Here is a 12,737-nt window from a genome sequence, read left to right as displayed (position 1 = left end):
GCCAAGAATGGCTTGCCCTCTTCATAAATCAATACCTATCTACACAGAGTGCCCTTCTTGCATCGCCACGCTCACACGCAGCAAGATATCTTGGTTGAAATATCGCGACTTCATCTCCTTCGTGGCCATGCCGAAACCAAGCATTCAAAACCTACGCTACAAAACAAACGTCAACCCTAATCCCAAGCAATTTAAATAAATCCTACCCTAGCCGCGCTGCGAATCCCAAGCAAACAAGAGCTTGAGAGGATTTTTGAGAAACTTGGTACTGTATAGATGATGAAACAGGCCATTTGATCAGCTCAAAGATATTTCATTTGAGAAGAAGTCATGCAGAAGCAATGAGCGGGACCCGAACTAGTGTTAAGTTATCCTACTTGACACACCACAAGTGTCAGTCCAATATAATATATATAGTATTTCTCAAGGATATTGCATTTTTGTCACAAAGACATCCCATGTCCCCCTTGTCCACCTTGCTACTTCTCTGCATCAGTTTCTGGGAGTTGCCCAATTGGAATTTCGTCGTTGCCCAATTCTCGCATCAGTTTCTGGGAGTTGCCCAATTGCAATTCCGTCGTTTCTTCCCTTGTGCCTTGGTTTTCCTGCATCATGGGAGGCCTGGGCAACATGGGTCCTGTCCTCGCTGCTCTGGTAGCTGCCCTTGCCGTCCGCCTCTTCACCTCGACACCTCGTGCCGCCGCTGACGATGCCAAGGATGACAATGGAGAGCCAGAAACAAACAATGTAGACGTCATCGAACCTGTCGATCTGCGGTGGAGGAATATCAGCTGCATTTTGACCGACAAGGCTGGCAAAAATGTCAGCACCTGCAATCACGAAGTTTGCTACATAATTGTTTTGAGTGGCAAATTTTATCCGTATTTGCAAACACGTTCTGAGGCCGGTTAATCATAGGTCCTTTGCAGGCTAGTAGGAGGGACGAAGAACGAGCGAGAGGCGAAATAATAGAAATTTTCGCATAAATAAGATGCAGCGCGAATTAAATAAGAATTGGCCTTCTACGAGTACTACCATGAAACCCTTCTTGCCATCGAAGGAAGATGAGGTTGACATTCAAGAAGTATGCTCATTTCTGAAGATTATAATCTTATCTCTAGAAGCAGCAGAGCTTTGGTTGAGCTAAGAAGCAGTGTAGGAAAGTGAGTTCGATAGATTATTATTAAGTTGTTTAGCAAAACTTTTGACTTGAGAAAGGGTTTATGGCGAGCTTGGTCATAATTTGAATATGGGGCTCAGATGTAGAGAATTCCAATTTCAAATGTTGACTCTGTATGCTCTACACGTATGTTATGGGATTGTCTTTAGATATGCGTCTGAAGTCAGCCTTCCGCCTAAACAGAAAGGGAAGTTGCATTGGCAGGATAGCATTTGGATACAGGGCTCAAGTTCCCTGCAAGCTCCACTTATTGTTGGAGGCTAGGATGAATCTTTGGGCCAAGGGTCGACTTGCTTGTAGAACTGCGTCAGTAGAGATTCCCTTGTATACTTTTTCTGCACTGTAGAATATCATGAAATATAATGTACACACAGCTCAACAGACAGCAGATGGTCGAGGTAGTTCTGATAGGCCGGGGAATTTCAAACTGTAATTAAGCTTTTGAAACACTAGAACAACTTTTGCCTCTTTGGAGGTCTGTTTAACTTACAACTCTAGATGACTGCTTAGTGGCAGGAGTTCCAAATTAGGGGCATAAGGGATGCAACTGTTCACATCTTATGTTCTTGCTGTGTAAGATATTTTATAGTTGTTCTGGTTGAACAGGTTTGAGGCAATTGTGAGTCCATTCTAATTTGGTCAGACGTTTGAGGCAATTGTGAGTCCATTCTAATTTGGTCAGACGTTTGTAGTAAGGCGTTTTCTCATGCTCTAAAAACAAGATGAAGTGGTAATGGAGAATCAGTTTGAGTGTCAAAAGCTTAATTGGAAATAGTAGAATGACTGATGGGACATAAATGCAGCAAGTTTGGCTAGAGTTGCACGTCAGGTGAGAGCGGTTCGAAATGTTAATGACTAAAGAGGTTGATATATGTTGTGAGATAGGCTTTTAATATCTCAGGGTATGTAAATTTTATAAGAGGGCCTTCATGATTTATGTTTCTAGTGTCCTCAGAAGCACATTGGGATCGTAATATCTCAGGGCATGGAAATTTGGCAAGAGTGCCTTCATGATGTTATATTTCTAGTGTGCTCAAACTGGTCATATAAGGATATTGAGATTGTAATATCTGTAGCTTTCTAAAAAGCGCAAATGGATTATGAGACAGTGAATGGAAGGAAAGAAAAAAATTAAATTTTTTTGGAGTTCGGGAGACGCTTGACAAAGAAAGCAGTGCATGCTCAACAATGGAAGTCACAAATATTAAGGTCCTGAGAATACATAAGATAAAAGACTAAAGAATGACTTATGGAGGTGTGAAGATAAGATAGGAAGGCAGATAAAGATGGAGAAGATACAAAAGAATAATTGGAGGAGCTGCAGTCAGCCCACTCTCCTGCCCACAAGCCCCCTCTAGCTGTGGCAGGTGGGGGAACCATTCCTCAGTGCTAGAAAGCAGGTACGATGTGAGTATCCTGAGCAAGGGCTGCCTGCAGATCATCAGACTTGTCATCAGTCTCTTCCTTGTCTTTTAATTTGCCCATGTCCTTTGACCGATGGACATATGCTAATCACTGCGGACCACCCCTTTTTCGGCCATCATTCACACACATGCTAGGCAACTTGGAGCTTTTAATAATCTTTGGCGAGGTGACCTCTCTTCTCACAAGCATAGCACCGGCTGCGTCCTTTCTTCTGCATTGTTGAAACTGCTTGATCACCACCTGGAGTTACCCGCAGCTTACCCTGAGACGAGAACTGATTCCTCCTCCAACAGCAGCGAGGAGAGGTCATCGATATCCCAACTAATTTGTTGTGACTTGGCACCACAGCGCTCAAGAAACCATATTGTACTCAAGGGGAAACTTTGTTAAGATAAGGGCAGCCAACTGAGGAGAGGATAAGGTAGCACCCATGCTAGAAGCTGGTCATGGATGACATTGCCTTCTTTAAGAAACGGTTGCATCAAGCTACCTGGAGGAAGTTCAAGACTGTAGAGCTGACCCTGCAAAGTGACAGGTTGCATAGAGGAATCCTAGGCATAGAGATCCTCCAACTCAAACCGCACTTCGGATGCACTAGTCAAGGTTTGTATTGGCAGGGAGACCTCCTTTGTAATGGGCCGCACCAACGCTGAGTGTGCCTTGGAATCACGGTCCTCCCTCCAATCTTGTAGTTTCTTAAGGAAAGCTTTCTCTTGGTGAGCGTCACAATGGATTCAGATGTTCGGGTTTCTGCTCATACCCCTGAATGACCTCCCAAAGACCCTTGTGGATGAACCAAACCTTCGTATTCAGTTTCCAATGAGCATAATTGGTTCCGTCGAGTTTGTCCTCGTTCACGCATGGGGGTCCCATGGTCGCACTCCAAGCACTATGCATAGTCACAAGAAACGTTTTGTCTGTTTTGTCGTTTTGTCATTTTGACAAGTTTCATTTTGTTTCGTTTCGACTTTTCAGCGACTTCCGAGGAAAGATACCATACATACCTTGATGGCCGTATGGACGAGTATGCAAGGAGACTCCCGTGCAGCCTCAGCTAGGAGGGCTTCTTTCTTCAGGGAATGGAAGGATTCTCCTTTCTTCTCTGAGACTCCTACAGGGCTGAGGTGGAACCTTCAGCCTCAGCCTTGGTTGTTTTCCACCTCATTTTGAGGGGGTTTATTTATCCTCATGATTTCATGATGTATTCCACTGTGAGCTTGCTCTCGCGGGTTTTTTCTCTTACTTAAATAGAAGTCTCTTTCTTGGAAAAAAAAAACACAGCTACTTTGATACCATGTCACACGTTGCACATGCGAAAACGTAAAGAGAGAGAGAGAGAGAGAGAGAGAGAGAGAGAGATGAGGCAAGGAGCTCTAGCTTATAGCATGGAAACTGTGCAAAAACAGTGTGTATGGAATGAGACACCTCCATTGTGGAGGAAAGGCCCTATAAATAGGTTGCCAAATGGCCATCCAGGGGCTGCCAAGTGGCCGACCCAGAGTCAATCAACCGACCCAGATCAGGTCGGCTCACCCAACCTTGGTGGCCTGGTTAGCCGCAACCATCAGGGCCGAAGTACTCGAAAAGAATCCCCAGATACAACCTCAAATAGGCCCCAAACACAGAGAAAATACGAGTCTTGTTCAGGGCGGGCACAAGCATAGAGAACCTCTCACTCATGCGATGGCTAAATTCTAACAGAATCACCAAATTAGAAGGATCTGCTGCAGCTAGAGGTAACTAGGACATGGGATTCACCCACCTTCTGGGGAAAGCCTTAGTTCATCTGAGAGCACTTCCTTCACCATCACCCAAGATGGACATAAGGATAGCTCATGATGCACCTCACATGCTTAACACTTACCTAGAAAACAACAGATATAGTAGTTTTTTCTCCATCAGAGATACGCTTCATACTAAGATATACATTATAGTTGGACTGCCTCAGGAATAGATGACTCATTTATCCACATGAAACCATTGAAGGCTAGCTACGTTTAGTTTTGTACCCTGATCCTAAGGGTCTGGGATTGCTAGAAACAACAATAAAACACTTCCAGATGGGCCAAAGGCAAGAGAATGTGCATCTTTGAGAGACCGATGCAAGGAAGAATGAAAGAAATGATAAACATCCACTAGAGAGTACAGGCATGATATAACAACCATAGAGCAGAGTAGCAGCACCGGCAAAAGAACTGAACGTAGTCTGGTGTGGAGGCACATCTACCAAACAACCAGAAATGCTTGCTAAAAGAAATCCTGGGAAAATGAGCACGAAGATAAGCCCCCAGATTGGGACAAAGATCACGAGCAGTAGGGCAAGTCCAGAGAAGATGCAGGACAGTCTGCCTCGGATGTGAACAGGTATGGCGAGCCAGGAAACTATGTGCTTGGTAGCCAACAAAAAACCCACCGGTAATCCACCAACCAAATAATGCCATAAGGAAACCTGTTGCCTGAGTGGAAGTTTACTGCTCCATATGCACCAGAGATTAGCCTTCCACCAGGTAAGAGACTTATCAAGATGCCAGAAATCATTTCCATGCTCCTTTGTTCACGGCTGTGGAAGTATTATAGGGTAAGCTTTTTTTGGTAGATCAGCAAATGAAATTGGAGAGTAACCCGGAAGGATGTTAATTAAACTTCCAATCTAGTAGGAAGTGTAGACAATAGGCGGGGAACAGGCTGAAACTGTTGGAGCATGTTAGTGAGGATGTGCCAAATAGGTCGGTGATGCAATCCCAACAGCATAGTCTCCTGGCCTGAGGAGAAGATAGTGTACAACCCCAGTCATCCACAACATCTTCCATACCCGAATGATGCAGGAAATACACTTTCCTAGGTTGAAGAGGGGCTAAAGGAGGCCTAAACACACGACTCCAATATGCTCTGTAGATGGAGGGTATTGCCAGGATTTGGATAACGACCTGACCAATGCAAATAATCTAGGAGCTGGTGCCAATCATGGATCAGGCGAGAAGAAAAGGGACACCCTGGAATACAGCCATGAAGTGCCCAAAAATAACATCTGAGATAGTGGGAATCCAATGGCCGAAGGCATCTATACAGAGAGACCCCCCACACGCACACATACATATATATAGACAGACAGGCAGACAGGCAGACAGACACATACATAGATATGTGTGTACATACATAGGAGATGTTTGTTGTCAATAGTTGTGGAAATTTTGCTTGGAAACATTGCCTGTGTTTCCTGCATTTGAATAATATTAGTGATCTTGTGTTTGTGGTCATTGGTTGACAGGTGAAATATCTCTTGAGAATGATCTCTGGGGAGGCAAAAGCTGGGCGATTGTTGGCCATCATGGGACCATCTGGTTCAGGGAAGACAACATTGCTGAATGTTCTAGCTGGCCAGCTTTCTGCATCATCCCGTCTATCCCTCAGTGGACTTCTATACATAAATGACAAACCATTATCTTTTTCATCACACAAGTCCGCTTCCATCTTTTTCCATATGATCTTTCATAATGCAAACTCTATATCTTTTTGATACTTTTCATCTTAAAGTTTTTGTTGAGGAACAAAATAATCCTTTTACAGGGTTGCATATGTTAGACAAGAGGATCTCTTCTTCTCTCAGCTTACAGTCAGAGAGACCATATCACTTGCTGCAGAACTTCAACTCTCAAGCTCGCTGACAATTGAAGCAAGAAAAAGATATGTGGATAATTTACTTTTACGATTGGGTTTGGTAAGAAGTGTTAAACTGCAAGGGTTTCATGTTTTCTTCAAAAACTATAAGGCCAACAATTTATCTGCTGCTGTGATCACACACTTGGTAGACTATTTTCAAAGACATTGAAGACAAATTGTGGATGTAAATTTTGTATTGCGGACTGTGGATTGTGCCAGGTGAATTGTGCAGATAGTCGCGTAGGTGATGCAAAAGTCAGAGGAATCAGTGGGGGAGAGAAGAAAAGGTTATCAATTGCTTGTGAGCTAATTGCAAGTCCTTCAGTAATTTTTGCAGATGAGCCAACAACGGGTGAGTTAGATCTGCATGCGCATTCACTCATTTGTCTCTTTTAAAGAGACTGATGCCTGCTTCCAACCTATTAACGCTAAGCATGCTTGGCCTTGCCAACTTTTTACAGTCCAGATTGTGAAAATTCAATTGAAAGCATTAAAGGTGTTTGGTGACATCTTCTTGTAAGTTTGTCTTATGCCTGAGGAAGTAGTAGGATCTGAGTAGGAGCAAGCAAGGCCTTCTAAGACCCCCTCGTATACGAATGCACTAGTATTGAAGCTTTTGTTTTGTTTTGTTTTTTTTATCCAGTGGTTTTGTCCTTCAACCTCTTCTCTCTTAATTGTTATCTAGCCTCCATGAGATCTTTCTTATATGTACAATTTTCACTACATTAGCTGTCCAAGTCTAGTGTCTCGACCAATGACAATAGCTACCTAGTCTATCGAATGTGCAGGATTGGATGCTTTTCAGGCTGAAAGGGTGATGGAAACATTGCAAAAGCTAGCCAAGGATGGACATACAGTTGTTTGTTCCATACATCAGCCTCGTGGTTCCATATACACAAAATTTGATGATTTGATATTGTTAGCAGAGGGATCACTGGTGTATTCTGGACCAGCGCAGGATCGTGCTTTGTCCTACTTTGCTGAACTTGGGTCTGTTTTCCCTTCATTTTTAGACTTGTCAAATTTAATCATTTTGAAATGTAAACATATATTCTCGGTGCAGTGTCACAAAGGTAACAAATAGACGTCTAGCGTAGAATTTATTGAAGGAATTTAAGTTATTTTGAAAAGGGACTGAATAAAGGAGCTGGGAATTAAAATCAGAGGTTTAAAAACAGGCTCTAAGCAGGCCGCCTTTGCTGGGAAATGCATTGGAGTTGCAGCCCAAAGCCCTAGGAACAGTCGCCTATTTTGGAGAAGCCTCCACGAGCGCTTACTGGGTCAAAAACAGGCTGCTGTACTGAAAAACGACCTAAGACAGTGATTCCCTTGCGATAAAAGACCAAGTTCTCGCTACAAAAGTGCTCTCAAAGGTTGGAGAGGGTGACGGGAGAAGAGGGGAAGTGAAGAGGCTGAGGTAGGTTGGAGGCAGGTCTCGAACTTGCTCTGATACCATGTTAGAAATATGGTTTCAAGGGGCAAAGCAAGAGAGCACACAAATGAAATCCATGTATTGCATAATGAGAAAATGACTCAATACAATGACTTATATAGGTTAGGGTTACTAAACCCTAACCCTAGCCCTAGAAAATTAAGGTTTGGGACATAAACCCTGAAATGACCAAAACACTCAAACTCACATAAACTCCTAGTTTGACACCTAAAACTCCGTATATCAAGCATTACGTGTTGTAAGAGGCAGGCTTTCCTTTCCCATAGGCTTGATGAGGTGATCTCTTTTTTGAGAGGGACCCCACCATTGCATGGGGACTTCTATTAGAGGGGAAGCCGCCCATCCCCATCACGGACCCTCGTATGCAAGTATGCTCGGGACATTTGATCGCAGCAGTGGGTCTCATGCCGCCTTACGCGCCGCCTTACGCGTTGTAAGAGGCGGGCTTTCCTTTCAGATAGGCTTGATGAGATGATCCTTCTTTTTTGGGATGGACCCCACCATTGCATGATGACTTCTATTAGAGGGGAAGCCGCCCATCCCCATCACGGACCCAACGATCTAACACGCATACGCCACGTTGCTCTACACTGCTCTCGACGAGGCACCACATGATATGTCCTCCCTATCTAGACCCACCATATCCACCTTGTTTACCACATGGGCTGCGCTATGCCAACAATAGAAGGGCCCATGACCACAGACTAAGCACTTTGCACATGGGCAGGAGGTGTTCCCCCTTGCTTGGAGTACCCATAATACTGATGCACAAAGCAAGTGATGCAATGGATTTTGGGAACTATTGCACTTGGTGACACATTGGCCAAGATCTACGAATCTATACTAGAGAGGGATCAACACTTTCACAGAGGCTCGAGGGCAACGGGCTTTGGGACAGGCCGGGTTCTGGAGACAACAGTCTACTGTAGATCACATCTTCACGTATGGGCCATTATTGAGGAGGTGCGATCCAATCTCAAAAAGTGGACAAAGGGGTGGTTGTTTGTTACCTTGGTGTGGTCGACTGTCATGTATGCAACACCCTTTCGGGGAGTGATCTCTTGATTATTGAGTGGAGGAGATTTGAGAGGCTACATGTGAGTATGGGGTCTCGGACGATTTGGAGCAAGCCCTCAACCCCTCATCATATAGCACAGGTAGAGTTCACTCTAGATCGACGCATTTTTCATAGTGACATTTTCTCGAATTTGGGCTTTGCCCAACTGGAGACTACTGAGGTTGGGTCTAGAGTCATCCAAGCGACTAGCGGACAGAGGGATTAGCACAGCTTGGTGAGTCCAATCCACCTCGATAGGTTTGGGCACCACCATTGATTGCCGTACATACCAGTTGGGTAGAGCAGAGCGTCAAAGAAAAGATACTTGGTTCTGGGATTTGGCAGGCCGAACGGTGATACTTGTGTGTAGTCTTTGTTGCACTTGAAAGATTCTCGAAAGATGTGCTAGATTTCGAATTGAGTTGGTGGCATGATGCCTTACACTCATATTATACCAGCTATTGTAGGGGACTGAGCCGATAGGTGGCAGATGAGTTAGTGTGTGGTGTGGGAAGAGGTGTTGAGGGCAGCATTGTGGAGGCAGCAGGTGATTAAAGCAGCACGATCTTCAAGACGTGAGATTTCCTTAAGATTTGTGACTAGGGTAGAAAGGTGGGCGGCATACTTAGGGGATAAACTATGATGGTTGAAGTAAATGTTGTCGTGGTAGTGTATGCGGACAGTGTCTAAGTGTGTGTCATGTGGTGGAAAGAAGTGTAAGTATGATCAGCTCTGAGAGGTAAGGGGGAAACAGAGAAGCTAGTGATGTGTGAGGCTAAGGCAGGGGATTTCGTGAAGTAGTCAACTGTACTAGAGCCTCCTCTGTGTGGAAGGCAGGTGAGCTCCACCTGAGGAAAGCCATCAGTCCATAGCATTACAGATGATGAAGTCATGTATCCTACCCATGTTCAAGCAAGAGTAGCTATACGAAGTGACAAGGGCTCATCTGTTTGTTTGGAGATAGTCAAGATGCCCCTACCCCATTTAGGTCAACATCAGGTACCAAAATAGAATCATCCCAAATTCAATGAACAGTACTTGACACGCTGTGGTCATCGCATTGAAGTCCTTGACAAGAAGGAATCCCCAACGGCTCGGAAAATCCATGATATCCGGATGTAGGGTTGCGTATGGTGAGGTCTCAGTCTCCTACCGGAGATCCGTAGCGCAATGAGAGAGAGAGAGAGAGAGAGAGAGAGAGAGTGCATCCATGACAAAGCCTTTAGAGGCAATCTAACTATCATTGAAGCTGATCCAATGGTGATGAGGGTGATTTGAAGTAAGATGTCATGTGCTCTCAGTTTGTGACCCCTATCAAAAGGCCGGATGGGCCATCAAAGTGGGATGATCCCCCCATTGGCCAAGTATAAATCTTTCCCTTGGTGTTGGGCCAATGTAAAACCTGACAGATGCTCGTTGGTTGCGGAGCATTGGATCTTCTTTTACAAAGGGTGGTAAGAAATTTGTGATCTGAAGTTGAGATCTCCGCTTCACTGTTTGATTGTGACAAGGATTTGAATAATCATGATGTAGCAGCATTTAGAAAGGTATCGTGCTCATAATCAGCTTTTTGATTGCAGAGAGAGAGAAAGAGAGAGAGAGAGAGAGAGAGATACTCTGATTTGGTTTCAGTAGGCTATTCAAACTCCCCGATTCTAGACTTATTTTGTAGAAATAGAAATAATACGCGTTCGTAGTTCTACACAATTTTCTGGCCTCAGGTGGGTGACAGTGGCTGAATATCTTGCACTTTTCTCCAAAGTATAGCTCCCGTGCCACATGATGGGAGTTAAATGGATTGCTCCTTGCTTGGAGGAACAGAATACAGGCTTGATATTACATAGATAGGCCTATACGTTTTAAAAACAAGTTGATTCTGGCTTCTAAAATCCTTGCTCCTGATCCTTCTACGAACACTTTCTATCTGTATGGAAGAGATTGTTGGAGGAGGGCTTGGTACCCTTGGACTAAGTATTGAGTATCGGGGCTTGGCTGATCGTAAGAAAGGTAAACGTTCTGAAAGTATTTAGACTGCAGGCTTAGAGGAGACTCCCTGTGAGGGACCTATTAACGTCCATGGGAGGCCTCGCGGGCCCATGGGACAAAGTACACAGAAAAATGAACTCATACAAGCCTTAGTGGGCTAAAGCAAAGGGCACGCTAGGGCCCTTGCTGAGTACTAATCTATGCTAACAAGATCATAATCATGAATAGAAATAGTTAACTGCAAATGCATAGTGGACCAGATCAATCTATCCAATCAGGTACAAACGGAAAAACAAGTCAGTCTTGGCACTAGGACTCGGAAACAGAATCAGAAACTGTAGCCTGGTACAGTGATGGCTCTCTGGTGGGCTGTGAAGATGTCTCGTATCTGTGTCTGTCGAACTGTCTCGCGCTGTGGTGGGACACACGGTCTCCTCGCTCTCTAAACTCTATGAGCTATGTCTAGAGTGATTCCTCGTCTCTGTCGGCCCCCCCTGAGAAAGCTATGATAGGTCGGACCACAATAGAGTGCACTATGGGGACTCTCTGTCGTGTGTGTGGTCTCTGCATCCCTCTCTCGGTGGTACCGTGTCGGCTGCTAATCCAGATTGCTCTCATGTCGGCTAGCTCCTCCTCCTCCACTCATTGTGTCCTGGGGCTGACTCAAATGTATAGAATTCCGCGATGCGTTGCTGTGCCCAGTCATCCTCTATGTCCTGTGGTGGTTTGGCCATCCCCTACTGCTCTCTGATCTGTCACAGTAGTGTCTCCCTATGCCAACGCATCTCCATCAGATAAAGCCCGATACAGACCTGGTCATGGAAATGGATGAGTTGTGAATAAAGGGCCAAAGCCACTCCCCTCTAGGTAGAGACAGTGGTAGCGCCCCCGGATCTTGTAGTAGGCTGGGCAAACACACAGAAAATGCTCCTATGTCTCAACCGCCCCCAACGTACATAACGTGCAGATCTGCTGCTCTCCCTGCCTTGATCCTCAGCTGATGGGACAAAACCCGCATCTGACCAATGGCAACCCTCAGTGCATGGGAGACTCCTTTGTCCTCGAGATACTGGGGTCTGATGATGAATCCCTCCTCTGAAACTATCTAACCATATGATACGGTTGATCTCATCTTGTGGGATCGACTCAGGAAGCGCATCCATGTTGTATTGAAAGGGGGGAAGCCTGTCCATCTAGATACCATGCTTGGCAAGCCATGTAGATATATATGCATACCATGTGTCTGCCCCGCTCTTTGCTAGCTGTCTTGATGACTCTAGGGCCAACCTCGGAAGTCTCCAGTGGGGTAAGTCCCAGACTCTGTTTATGAAAGTCACTGTCTGAAAGATGGCATCAACCTGGAGAGGTGTCATGGTGAAGTCTGCCTGTACTATCTCATCTGGGACTGAGGGTTTACATCGGATTATCTTGGACCCCATTGTCACCTGTAGCCGCTCGAAGCTCCTCCAGTCTGTCCTCGAAAGATCACATCCCCAAAAGGGTACTGCATACATGGTAGTCGGTCGCACCAGTGTGTCAAAAAGCCAGCCCTTCATCGGTGGATCCTGGAAGTGCACCTAGACGCAGTGTCGCTCTAGTCTAGCCAAAGCACTACGCCCTCGTGTGAGCCGTGCTTGGGCTGCATGGGTGGGTCATCATGAAGATGGGTCCTGTGAACACTGCTCCCAAATATGTGTACGACTGCACCATCGGCTCGCCACGATAAGTGAAACTAAGTCAGCGAATCACTGCTCGTGAGGTGTTTAAGATCATAACCTTAGTTTTCCCAAGGTTGATCGTCAGGTCTCTCTCTCTACAGAACACCTCTAATGCCTCCAAATCTCTCTGCAGCCCCTCCGTCGAAGAGGATATAAGGACTATATCATCAGCGTATAACAATATTTGTATGAGGAGATTACCTAGTAATGAACCCTCGCCCCCTAGGTGATCTATGAAAGATGTGATCTCATTGATGT

At 45.1% G+C, this 12,737-nt stretch overlaps 1 protein-coding gene across 1 annotated transcript in view; it reads left to right on the top strand.

The window, feature by feature from the left end:
* Positions 1-415: 415 nt before the first annotated feature.
* The window catches only part of ABCG7 (ABC-2 type transporter family protein), a 33,276-nt gene continuing 20,954 nt past the window's right edge, over positions 416-12,737 (top strand). The window contains exons 1-5 of the mRNA XM_087391511.1: positions 416-822; positions 5,874-6,064; positions 6,173-6,323; positions 6,485-6,617; positions 7,054-7,255. Coding sequence (XP_087247637.1) covers positions 613-822; positions 5,874-6,064; positions 6,173-6,323; positions 6,485-6,617; positions 7,054-7,255 — 887 coding nt within the window. The 5' untranslated portion in view covers positions 416-612. The remainder of the gene's footprint in view (positions 823-5,873; positions 6,065-6,172; positions 6,324-6,484; positions 6,618-7,053; positions 7,256-12,737) is intronic.

This window comes from Dipteris shenzhenensis, chromosome 20 (assembly GCF_047967505.1).
Source record: "Dipteris shenzhenensis isolate YYH24624 ecotype China chromosome 20, Dip_SZ_1.0, whole genome shotgun sequence".
In the NCBI taxonomy this organism is placed as follows: domain Eukaryota; kingdom Viridiplantae; phylum Streptophyta; class Polypodiopsida; order Gleicheniales; family Dipteridaceae; genus Dipteris; species Dipteris shenzhenensis.
This window is presented reverse-complemented; position numbering and strand designations above follow the sequence as displayed.